A 13,063-nucleotide genomic window follows, 5' to 3' on the forward strand; every position below is an offset into this window, starting at 1 on the left:
GGTGGAGTAGCATGAACAGTAGGGGGAAATTCAGGGGAAAAACTAAACTTGGCTAGGGGAGTAAACATTTATTGAGCATTTTCACTGAGCATCACACAGCGTTTCATTCATATTTAGTACGTGCAATGGTTATTACCTGTATGTTACACCTCTGTCACACTAAGGGATGGCAATTTCAAAAGCAAACTTTAAGCATCAGCTTAAATGTGTGTTATTCATGTAACACATTTCATTAGGTCATGGAAGTGGTTATTTCCACATAACGTATAAATGTCTCAAGGGAACGAACGGTGGCCGTTCCTCAGAAATAGCAAGTGACAATGAGCTCTCCAAGGAATATTCTTTTCTAAGACTCAACTTCTGGGAGTTGAAATTCTGGACGGTTAAGATGACCTACCTGGAAGAGGCGGGCCAGTATCTCAGAGAATTTGACTTTTTGCCGCTGAAGTTTAAAGCAAGGTTCTCCTCTTGATTGGCTTCCATGAATTTGGTACTAGACTCCATGTGGCTTTGCTATTTATCCTTCTTATATTTAAAGGGGTTTCTTTACATTGTTCTCGGTGCCTGCTGTCCAGAGGACAGCTGTGGAGTTGATTTTGTATTTTTGATGTATGTCTTACAAAGTTGAACTGGGGGGAAATTGCGTAAGTACTTCCTGCCTCGTGAGACGTTCCGTTTTTTTTAATCAGAAAAAGTTATCTTTTTGGAAGGTTTTCACCTTCAACTGCTGAACAAAGTATTGAGTATATAGCAGAAGGTATTCAACATTTGAGTTGCCAGAGGCCTTAAAGATTATGCACAATGACTTGTCCTTTTCAGAAAGGAGAACCTAATGCCCAGAAATATGGTTAAAATTTTTAGTACTTTTCTGAACAGAAACTAATGTGAGTAGATGGGAGGCAACCACAGAGTGGGAAAATGAGAAGGAAGATACTCCTTAGGGGCATCTCGGTGGCTGCCTTCAGCTCAAGTCATGATCCTGAGGTCCTGGGATTGAGTCCCGCATCGGGCTCCCCTCGAGGAACATGCTTCTTCCTCTGCAGTGTCTCTGCCTCTCTCTCTGTGTCTCTCATGAATAAATAAATAAATAAATAAATAAATAAATAAATAAATAACATCTTTAAAAAAAATCCTTAATATCTGTTTTCTCATTTGCTTCTTTTTAGTGGCCACAGATGTCTTCAATTCCAAAAACCTGGCCGTGCAGGCACAAAAGAAGATCTTGGGGAAAATGGTGTCCAAATCCATCGCCACTACCCTCATCGACGACACAAGCAGCGAAGTGCTGGATGAACTCTACCGAGTGACCAAGGAGTACACCCAGAACAAGAAGGAGGCAGAGAAGATCATCAAGAACCTCATCAAGACAGTCATCAAGCTGGCCATTCTCTACAGGAATAACCAGTTCAACCAAGATGAGCTGGCGCTGATGGAGAAATTTAAGAAGAAAGTTCACCAGCTTGCCATGACCGTGGTCAGCTTCCACCAGGTGGAGTACACCTTTGACCGGAACGTGTTATCCCGGCTGCTGAATGAGTGCAGAGAGATGCTCCACCAAATCATCCAGCGCCACCTCACTGCCAAGTCACATGGACGAGTTAATAACGTCTTTGATCATTTTTCAGATTGTGATTTTTTAGCGGCCTTATATAACCCCTTCGGAAATTTTAAACCCCATTTACAAAAACTCTGTGATGGTGTCAACAAAATGTTGGATGAGGAGAACATATGATCCTGTGAATTCAGACTATGAGCGCTCGGGATTTCTTTGAAAACAGAGCACTGCTGATTTATGAAGGAAAAAAATGAATTTTTTTCAAGATTACCCACGTTTCAGAAAGACTTCTGCCCAGTTCAGTTGTTAGGCATTGTCTGTAACGTTTTATGCAGCTTGTTTTGTTTGAAGAAAAGCATATTGCCAAAAATTCTGATCAAACGCTCCCTCCCTTACAGTTAGCAGATCGCGGGAAAGGTATATGGTTGTGATGCAAATTTGGAGTTAGACAAAGAAAGATATGGATGACACCAAACCTCAAGATATGTTTTTTAGGTCATTTGATGTGTCAGTACATTGGGTATTTCTCTCGTGTGCAGAGTTTTGTACTTTGATTCACTCTTGCTCCTTACTATGTATGTGTGCCTGTGTTAAAAAAAGCTGAGAATTTTCTTTTGCTATCGTTGCTCCTTTTGAGACAATTTCAAGTCTACCTTTTTGTTAAATGTTCTTTTGCTAAAGATCTTATCATAGACATTTAAGAATTAAGTCTTCATTGAGAATTAAGACATTTAAGAATTGAGGCAAAGTGAACCGTCAAAAAACGGGAAACTGCTTCTCTGAAATCAGTATTGTAGGAACCAACTGTATCTGACATTGTAAATAATGTCTAAGATATGAATATGCTTCTGGAGTGGAGTCCTGTTTTTTAGTACCAACAGTGATACTTCCAAAATGTGATCATTCTTGAAAATATGCTGGTGGGGAGATCTCCATTTTTAGTATCCGTTTGGGATGTAAGAGACACAAAGAAAAATCTAGGTGATTCTTATAAAAGCCAGTGATGTTAAGAAAAGTACAACTGTCTTTATTTTAGAGATGAGCTCATCAAAATAATTTGGAGGGGGGGGTATGGGCCAAAAGGGAAAAAAAGCATATTGCTGTGGAACATGAGAATGAAAATAAATGCATTTCAATGTTTAATAAGGTTTGATAGGTGAATAAAGAATGTCACTTTTTTTTATTTAACTGATAAGGTTTTTGCTATTTTGTTATTTACAATTTTGATGAGTAAACCAAAGAATATTTGCATTCTAAGTACTTTGTGTGTTGTTTCTATGTAATTTTATGTTTGTGAATGATAAAGTAAACATCTTCTTTTATAAAAAGAAACAAAACCCCTGCCAGCCAGCTATCAGGAAATAGCAGACTTAACTACCAGCCCTAAATATTTGCATTGTCACTGTGTCTATGATTTAGTGTACTTGAATTTGCCTGCCTCCAAAAGATTGATATTACAATAAGGGCTCACCAGGAAATGTCCTAACTTAAAAATTCCAGAGGTTGTGATCTGCTTTAACCCACTCCAGCCTAAAGGAGGTGTCGGTTTCTCGGGGTCCCTGTGTGCTTGTCCAAGACAAGGAGCACAGTCAGAATGTCTCCTTGTTTGATATAAAATCCTCGACCCCCCAGATGCCAACTGAAATTACCATTTTCGTCTCCCAGAGCTGATGGGTGACTCTTCTATGTTGCAGCAATAGCACAGCTTCATGGTCTGCTATGTTGCTTATGAAGTTTAGTTCAGCAGCCTGGCCTGACCAGTTCTGCTTTCCCTACATGAGAGTGTGGTCTGCGGGAGCTACTGACTTGGTGCTTTTCTGTTCTATAACAGATCTCCTTCCGCAGAAGTATACAAAATGGATTCCCCAGCCAGTTGGTGGGTACTGCTTGCTCCTCTCTAGCTATGAACAGGACCAACTAGAGAGAGGGGTTGTAAGGATAAATTTTGATCCAGCTGGGCACATTTGGATCACACAGTTGTGCCTACAGGCTAACAATCAAACATGCATGAAGGGGAGAGAGAGCAACCCTTAAGCCCACACAAAAGGAAGGCAATGAGGACTATCTGGAAGGAGGGAGTCCTATTAGCTGATTTTTTAAAATCAAATTTTTAAAAACTTCATGCTGATGGCCTTTCTGCAAACATTATGAGTTAATGTAATAGGTGAGTGATAATACTGATGTTAACAGCTGACACAGAGTAGTAATTAGGTCACCAGACACATTAACTCACTTATTCCCTACCATGACCTTTACTGTTTTACAGATGAAGGAAGTAAGGCGAGAGAAGTTAAGGAATCTGCCCAAGATCACCTAGCTATTGTCAAAACCAGGATATCCGTAAAACCCTATTTTTCTTTAAATGTAGTATGGATAGGGGCACCTGGGTGGCTGGTTAAGTGTCTGCCTTCAGCTCAGGTCATGGTCTCAGGGTCATGGGATTGAGCCCCACAGGGCTTCCTGCTCAGCAGGAAGTCTGCTTCTCCCTCTCCCTCTCTGCCCACCCCCCCCCCCCCCCCCGTTGCATCCCCATCATGCTCTCTCAAATAAATAAATATAATCTTTAAATAAATAAATATGGTATAGATAAAGACCATTCTAGAAACAACATTGCTTCAGACAACAACGGGCAGTGTGCTTCTGAAATGATTTTTCACATGGTGACATTTGAGATGCTATTTAAATCATACAGGTTTGACCTATTCTCTAAAGATCTGGGTATGATTTTCATACAGAGACATCTCACAAACTTTTGAACATGGCTCCTAATTTGCAGCTATCTCATGGCTCAAATTTCAGACCCCTCCAGAATTTTAATGAGAGGTATTCACAACCAGCTATGATTCCCCAGGCTGGCTTTCCATAGGTGAGAAAGGCATTATATGTGCCAACAACCAAGAGAGAAGTGGCCTTCACCACTATGTTCCCCAGAAAAGTTATGGATTCACTTTGCAACTTTACCATGATTTGCCAGCTTTAGAGGCTAGAAATAGCTGGGTAAGTCACTTTTAAGATAGCCTTGTTTTTTTCGGATTCTTAGAGCTTCCATATATAACTCAAAATTAGTTTAAAAGAAGAACCAGTGTTAGAAACTTGAATGGTACAGAAATAGGCTTTTTTTTTTTTTTTCGGTCTTACAGAACCATGTCTCATTCACAATGATCTGGAATATTTTGTTTCCCCACCACTTAAAAAAATGAAAGCCTTGAGCTTCCAATTCCTGTCTTGCCCCTGCAAAGGATTAAAATGGTATTTTGTGGTCTGTATATACCAACTGGAAATTTACTGAGAATTTTAATTTATCCTTGAAGTCCCTGATGAGAGCACTCAATTATAATTTAGCATACCAACCTTGACAGATAATAAATGAAGAATGAATACATCTAACCATTTGATGAGATATTTTAGTAAATAGTTCAGTGCTATGTAATTGCTAGGAAATTAAAATATTCCAATGAAACAAATTTAATTAGTATAAGAATACTTTGACATTTTTAGTCAATTTGCATTTCCAGACTTGCATTATCTAAACTAGTTGAACTTGGCAGTGTTTGAAAAAAATCACTGTTTTACTTGATACATTGCATTCCTGAGGATAAATCTTCTATGCAATTTGTTCAACTCCAAGCAGGTTTTAGCAGTCTGTGTTGTTTATGGGGGATAAGCTTTTATCCAATCTCTGAAATAATTTTCCTTATGATGATTCAGAGAGAGTCTTTATAGAAACCCCCTAATGAAAACACTGAGGTACTAACCAGAAAAATGAGTCAACTTTTTGTTTCCAAAATGAAACAACAGGAAAATCCTCAGGAGCTTATAATCGCATGTCACTATCATGGCAAGGTACTATAAATCTGTTTTCTCTCTTACTGAGGTGTCCTCGTGGTTACTTATGTATGCCCAGAGCAGAAAAACACTTTTATCACAGGGAATTTCCCAAAATGGAAACATTTTCGTGTAACCAGCCAAAGATGTGTTTTCATGTCTGTCTAGCCAAATATGTGTTTTCCATCCAGTAGGGAACATCAGCCCCCAAGTTATAGGGGACAAGACACTCCAAAAACGTCCCGTCTGCTGAGCACTGAGAAGGACACAGACAAGTCAGCCAGCGTTCACAGTTACGAGAAAAACATCTGGGCTTTGGAAAATGTTAAGTACAGAGAAATGTGCTGTACGTCCACCAAATTTCCATGAAATCTTTGTAAGAGGAGGCAGCCAATGAATAAAGCCTCCTCATCTTCTTTCATGCATGCCTGAGGAAATTCTCTGCCTACTTCCCTAATAGGTGCATAACTATTTCAGCCTTGTGGAGAGAAGGTGCAGACCAGGCACTTGGCATTTGTTCTTTTTTTTTTTTTTTTTTTTTAATTCCCGGATAGTTAACACAGTGTTATATTAGTTTCAGGTGTGCAATATAGTGACTCAAGAATTCACATTACTCAGGGCTCATCACAGCAAGTGCCCTCCTTCATCCTTCAGGTCACCATCAGTGTTTTCTCTGCAGTTAAGAGTCTATTTTTTGGTACTTGGGGTCAGTTTTGTTTTGTTTAAGATTTTATTTATTCATGAGAGACTGAGAGAGGCAGAAACATTTATTCATAAGAGACTTAGGCAGAGGGAAAAGCAGGGTCCCTGTGAAGGCCCGATGCAGGACTTGATCCCAGGACCCCAGGATCATGCCCTGAGACGCTCAACGACTGAGACACCCAGGTGCCCCTTAGGGTTGGTTGTTAACACAAGGAAAGAATATGTGATTTTTAAAAGTATGTGTTTTGATTTGCAGAGCAACCTAAGACAATGTGCTTCTTTATACTTTGTTTTTTTTTCCATTTAAAAGCTTACAGATTGATTAAGTCATTTAAACCTGCTGAATGTGAGGTATAAATTCAAGGCAAGGAAGTGAAAATTAAGTATACATACCTGGGTTATCACCATTATCTGGGATGATTGATGTTTTATGAGAAATCCAGGTTCAATTTTCCAAGAAAGGGGCTGTTAGAAGAGCCACCACTCAACCAACCTAAGTGACTTCATCTCTTATTGCTCTTGTCTAAGACCACTTATGTTCACTAAAGGATAAGTACTTGCAAAGCAAATTATACATTTTTATCAGACATTGAGTGTTCTGGAAGAGGACTTGATAATTAAATTGCCAGCATCGTTGCTGTTCCCTTAATCGTATGGACTTCGTATTATCATGACTGAGGAGCCACATTTTTAGCTTGCTGAAAATATTCACTGAGCTTGTGGTAAAATCCATGAGTGGAAATATTCCACAGTATTTCCAAACATCATGGGTCAGGAGTTTGGCATCTCTTCCTCTGGGGGAAGTCACTGGTGGGTGGTCAGGTGGAAGCCCAGGGATACAGAGGGTATGTGGGTTAAAACCTGTGTTTCAGCTTGTCTGCCAGGGACCTCTCCCACCATATCTGAACTTTGAATAAGATCAATTACCTCACATTCTTATTTTAAGGACAAACTTAAAACATGGTGGGCCATTTGTGTGACGTACTGTTTATGGATGGTGTGTTGCTGTTTTCCAAACAAGCAGTGAACATAAGCCTGGAGCCTTATATAAATTAAACAACAGACTTCCACAGCTCGGGAGAATTTTATTAATTTCTGGTTTCCTTAATAAATTACTTTTTGCTTTCAATTTAGGAAAATTCTTTTGGGTTGAGTTGTTGGAAGTAATGGTTTCTGGCAGTTACTGATGTATGATTTCTTAGCCAATTAAATTCAGAATTACTTCATTATTTTACCATTCCTACTGGCTTTTGTTTTCTATTGCTGCATTAGCAGCCATCCCAAAGGAATCCCTGGGTGGCTCAGCGGATTGGCGCCTGTCTTTGGCCCAGGGCGCGGTCCTGGAGACCCGGGATCGAATCCCACGTCGGACTCCTGGTGCATGGAGCCTGCTTCTCCCTCTGCCTATGTCTCTGCCTCTCTCTCTGTGTGTGTGACTATTATAAATAAATAAATAAAAATTTAAAAAAAAAGAAGCCATCCCAAAGTTAAGTGGGTTAGTGGTTTAAACAACAAGCACTTTTTTTCTCCCATGGTTCTGTGGGCTGACTGGACTTAACTGACCAGTTGTCTTTACTGGGGTCTTATGCGGTTGCACTCAGTGGCTCGGACCGGAGATTTGAGTGTGCCACTATGCCAGCCTCTCCTCTTCCCCTGGTCTTTACTTGTTACTTTCTCAGGGCGTCCAAAAGTGCAGGAGTAGAAGTTTCTGGGCCTTCTTAAGGCAAACACCCAGAACAGATACACTGTCGCTTCTCCCTCTGATTCTATTAGTTAAAGCAAACTACAGGCGATGTGTAGGGTCCTCAAGACCACATTCAGGTTTGATGATTTGTTGGAAGGACTCACAGAACTCAGAAAAGCTATTATACTCAAAGTCTATTATAGCAAAAAGGTATGGATTCAAATTAGCAAAGGAAAAAGGCACATCGGAACAAATCCAAGAGAAATCAGGTACAAGTTTCCAGTTGTCCTCTTCCAGTAGTTTTAGAGACAATACTTAATCATCTCAGCAATGATGTATAACAACACATATGGTGTTGCCAACTAGGGAAGCTCACCTGAAGCTTGATCTCTGGGGTTTTGTTAGGAGGTCAGTCACATAGGCACAAAATGCACAGAGTACTGATCTTTGTTAGTCGCCAGTTTGTCCAGAGGTCAAAGTGATGCCTGATGGTCCAGAGTCCCAGGAAAATAAGAACAGAAGTTAAATCACATTGTTAGCATAAACTATTTGGTATGGCCCGAGTCCTAGATATACAAAGATGCTCTAATTAAGGAGGATATATCAAGGATTTAGAGCTTATGTCCTCAGAGCTGGTCAAGAGTCAGTCCTTTCTTTGGAAAGTATAAATTTTGACCATCCCAAGGCTGCTGAGTTACCCCTTTACTGCTCATAAGATCTACTATGATTTAGTATAGGAAAATCCACACAAGGGCATGAATTCTGAGATACAGGGTTCTTTGGGGCCATCTTTGAAAACTAGGTGCCATATCACTATTTTCCCCTCATGGCTCCAAAGAGGTAACAGAGTACTTAGGGTGTCTGGAGTTCTTCATGGGATAGTCTGTTTGAACTGGAAATGAATGTATATTTAAAAAAATGAAATAACAGTGGGCAAACCTGTTAATAACCACATTCTTGTCCATATGAAGATGTGAATCCCATCTGTGCCTGGTAAATTAATCTATGTAATTCAAGAAATGATGATTGCATATCTTTCATGTGTCTAACACCAGTCTGGGCCCTGGAACTATACAAGATTACCTAATTCCTGTACCTGAAGAATACTTTACTGATTGGCAGGGACAGTGACCATGTACTGGTAAGTTAGTACAAAACTGAGATTCCCAGGATGAGGAAGATCCCAAGAAAAGGCCTACATAGGCTGTCTGGCTTTAAAATTTTCAAACAGTTTTTTGGGGACCCCTGGGTGGCTCAGCGGTTTGGCGCCTGCCTTTGGTCCAGGGCACCATCCCGGAGTCCCGGGATCGAGTCCCACGTCAGGTTCCCTGACATGGAGCCTGCTTCTCCCTCTGCCTGTGTCTCTGCCTCTCTCTCTCTATGTCTAACATGAATAAACAAATAAAACCTTTAAGAAATAAAAGAAAATTTTCAAACAGTTTTTGAGTTTTAAAATTGGTGCTTTAAAAATAATATGCTCAGGGCTTTGGGTGGCTCAGTCAGTTAAGCATCCAGCTCTTGGTTTTGGCTCAGGTTGTGATTTCAGGGTCATGAGATCGAGCCTTGTATCTGGCTCCTCACTTGGTGCAGAGTCTGCTTAAGACTCTTTCTCCCTCTCCCTCTTCCCCTCCACCCCCTGCTCTCTTTCTCAAATAAATAAATCTTAAAAAATAAAAATAAACTAAAAAATAAAAGCACTATGCTCATAGTAATGGCAGGTTTCATTTTCAAAATCAATGGCAAATATGTGTGTGTGCATGTGAAAGTATGGATAAAGTAAAAATGTTTATAGTCCATTTTTTTAATTCAAAATAAAAATGATTGTAAACAAGCTCATGGCAAAATCTATTGAGTAGAATAATCTAGGTGAAAACTATGAAATCACATCTTAATTAACATTTAATTAATATTTTAGCTCATGGGAAAATATGAGAAATAGCAACATGGAAGTCTTTTTAAAAAGAATCATTTTTCCAGAAGCAGATCGCAGCCAAACTTGTGAAGCTAGATAAATTCTGGCTATACATCCTTGTGCTCAGTGAGGTCTATCTGTGTCCCCTGAGGCTTCAGACCAGGACACAGAAGTACATGGTTGAACTGGTTCCGTGAGCATGGCCCTTCCATGTTTCTTGCCAGCCTAGGCAGTGAGCCAGATCTCAGTGGGTCCTGCCCACTACTTGGTTCTGTCTGCCCACTTGTCATTGACCACCACTGCCCAGCTCCCTGAGTCTTCAGGAGGAAACAGTAACAAGCAGCATGTCCTCTTGCTAGCAAAGGACCAGGAACACAGCTTGCGGAAGGCGTCCAGTGTGTGGTTTAGACCCTGCCTGGTTCCACCACCTGCCGTGGCTTTCCCTGCAGACAAGACAGGAGGCTTTTCTTTCTCATTGGGTTATGTTCAGAGAACTGGTGTCCAAAGTTCTTTTTGGACAAATCACAACATTTCCTAATACTTGCTGACTCGACAGGATTTTTTATATCTCATGATTACAAAAAGATGGGCCTTTGTAGTTTTAGGGGTTTTTTTCTTTTTAAGATTTTATTTATTTATTCATGAGAGACGCAGAGAGAGGCAGAGGGAGAAGCAGGCTCCGTGCAGGGAGCCCGACGTGGGACTCGATCCCGGGTCTCCAGGATCACACCCAGGGCTGAAGGCAGGCGCTAAACCACTGAGCCACCCCAGCTGCCCTAGTTTTAGTTTGTTTTATCTCTCTCTTAGCTAACCACATAATTTTGACCAAGATTAATAATAGAAACATGGGTGATTGCTTTGAAACCCACTCTACAGGGGCACCTGGATGGCTCAGTGTTTGAGCATCTGCCTTTGGCTCAGGTTGTGATCCCGGGGTCCTGGGATCGAGTCCCGCATTGGACTCCTGCAGGGAGCCTACTTCTCCCTCTACCTATGTCTCTCATGAATAAATAAAATCTTTAAAAAAAATTAAAACAAAAATTTAAAAAAACCCCACCCTACATTCTGAACCAGTTCGGCTTTTAGTAGCAAACCAAGAAAGATGTCCCTTCTAATCTGTGTGAAAATATTGTTTGCTACATTTCTGTCTCTCAGACTTTAAAAGCAGCAGCCCCATTGATAGGACCACGGTCACTCCTTTTAACCTAAGGAAAGGGAAAGCTGCCTTCTTGGTAAGAGGCTCTGACTTGCTGGTTGCTGTCAGCAAGAACTAAGTTTGGAATTTAAGACAACCTAAGCTTTACAGTCTTTTTCTGGTGCTAATTTTAATACAGATATTTTTCCTAAATAGCTTATCTTTAACTCTTCTGATCCCAAATGAGCTAAGGCTCTGTGAGGGAGGACCTTAGGCCACTCGCCAAGAAGGTTTTTGGCTTTGCATGAAAAGAATTCAAGAAAAGACTTTCAGAGAAACAAAGATGTATTAAGTATAGAAGAAAGGAGCTATTTCATAGACAAAGTAGTGGTCTTTCTTCCCAGATGGGGAAGACCACTTCCCTTTGCCTCTAAAAAAGGGCTTTGTAAGTTTTCAAAAATTAGCTAACCATACAGCTTACTCTTTAACTTTGAGATTAGCACTTATGTTGGGTGGTTAGTTTTTCTATTGTCTTAGGGTTGTGGAATTATGCACGGGGAGCAATTTTAAGAATGCCCAACCTATGTGGCTTTTACTGGCAGTTGGAGTGGGGTCTTTCGGCTTTCTAGGAGTCTGATCTTGTGACCCTTTTTATGATCCAAGGACTTTCAGGTTAAGGGCCAGCCTAAAGCCAAAATGGTTTTACTTTGGCCAGCTTGTCTCCCTTCTCTCCTGCCATACTTCTGTTTAGTTATCATGATGTTTAAGAAAATCTTTGTACACATATATGGAGATTCTATTTTCAGTAAAAGGTCTTAAATTCAAAGTTGATGTGAAACCTGTTATGCAAATCATACAAAGCTTAAGGAGCAAGAGACACAAACCTGTGAGTCTACAAAGCATACTTTGGCTACTCCTTTCCCTCATAATTTAAGTGTTTTTTGTAGATAAACTTCCAAGTAAGAGCTGAGTGTTTTCTTTTTTTTTTTTTTTAAGATTTTATTTATTTATCCATGAGAGAGAGAGATTGAGAGAGAGAGGCAGGCAGAGACACAGGCTGAGGGAGAAGCAGGCTCCGTGCAGGGAGCCCGATGTGGGACTCGATCCCGGGTCTCCAGGATCATGCCCTGGGCTGAAGGTGGCGCTAAACCACTGAGCCACACGGGCTGAGTGTTTTCATCTGACAGTGCCTGATGGAGAACAACCTTGCCTGAAGGGAACAGGATTTGTAAACATGTATAAGGCTAGTTGATACTGGGCAGGGTTAAAGATTCTTCACTCTTTTTTCTTTCACACTTTTCATCCTAAAATAATCCCAGACTCATAAGAAGTTGTAAAAATAGTACAAGGCATCCTGTGTACCCTTCCTCCAGCTTTCTCCAGCAGTGGCCTGTTGCATAGGTATGGTACAATATTAAAACCAGGAGTTGACATCACTATGTTCGGACCAGACTACAGAAGTTTCTTAATTTTCACTAAACCAGGTTCCATTAGTTTTCAACTTGCGTTTGTGTCTGTGTGTGCATAGAGTTCAATGTAATTTTATTGCATAAACAGATTTGTGAAACTACCACCATAATCAAGACACAGAACTGATTCCTCACCACAAAAGAATTCCCTCATGCCACCCACCTCTTTGTACTAACCAGTCATCTGTTCTCCAGCTCTGTGGTTTTGTCATTTGGGGAATGTTGTGTAAGTGGGATCACAATGTATGTTATCTATTGAGATTGATTTTTTTATTTCCTAAGTAGAATGCCCTTGGGGTCCATTCTGGTCGCTGCATGTATCAGCAATGTACCCCTTTTTTTATTGCTGCGTAGTATCCCATTATATGGATATAGTAGAGTTTGTTCAATCATTCATCCACTGAAGGACATTGGAGTTGTTTCCAAAATTTTTCTACCTTGAATAAAGTTGCTATAAACATGTTTTACATGTTTTGGGGTGAAATAAGTTCTTATTTCTTCGGATAAATGCCCAAGGGTGACTACTGACTCATATGGTGAATACTACAAAAAAAATTTTTTTTCCAGAGTAGCTATGCCATTTTACATTGACAGCTGCATTGTATGAGAACCAGTTTCTCCAAATCCTTGCCAGCGTTTGGCATTATCAACAGTCTCTACTTTAGCTGCTCTAATACATGTGTGATGATAGCTTATTGTGATTTTGATTAATGAAACATCTTTTCAGACTCTAATTTTACTTTTCTTTTATTTTAAATTTCCATTTCTCTCCTCCTTCACT

At 40.2% G+C, this 13,063-nt stretch overlaps 1 protein-coding gene across 6 annotated transcripts in view; it reads left to right on the forward strand.

The window, feature by feature from the left end:
• TNFAIP8 (TNF alpha induced protein 8) overlaps positions 1–2,812 on the forward strand; it is a 113,201-nt gene extending 110,389 nt beyond the window's left edge. For all 6 annotated transcript variants that reach the window (XM_072840652.1, XM_072840650.1, XM_072840653.1 and 3 more), the window contains one exon: positions 1,167–2,812. In XM_072840652.1, coding sequence (XP_072696753.1) covers positions 1,167–1,732 — 566 coding nt within the window. In that variant the 3' untranslated portion in view covers positions 1,733–2,812. The remainder of the gene's footprint in view (positions 1–1,166) is intronic.
• Positions 2,813–13,063: the final 10,251 nt, after the last annotated feature.

Source organism: Canis lupus, chromosome 10 (assembly GCF_048164855.1).
Source record: "Canis lupus baileyi chromosome 10, mCanLup2.hap1, whole genome shotgun sequence".
Taxonomy (NCBI): Eukaryota; Metazoa; Chordata; class Mammalia; order Carnivora; family Canidae; genus Canis; species Canis lupus.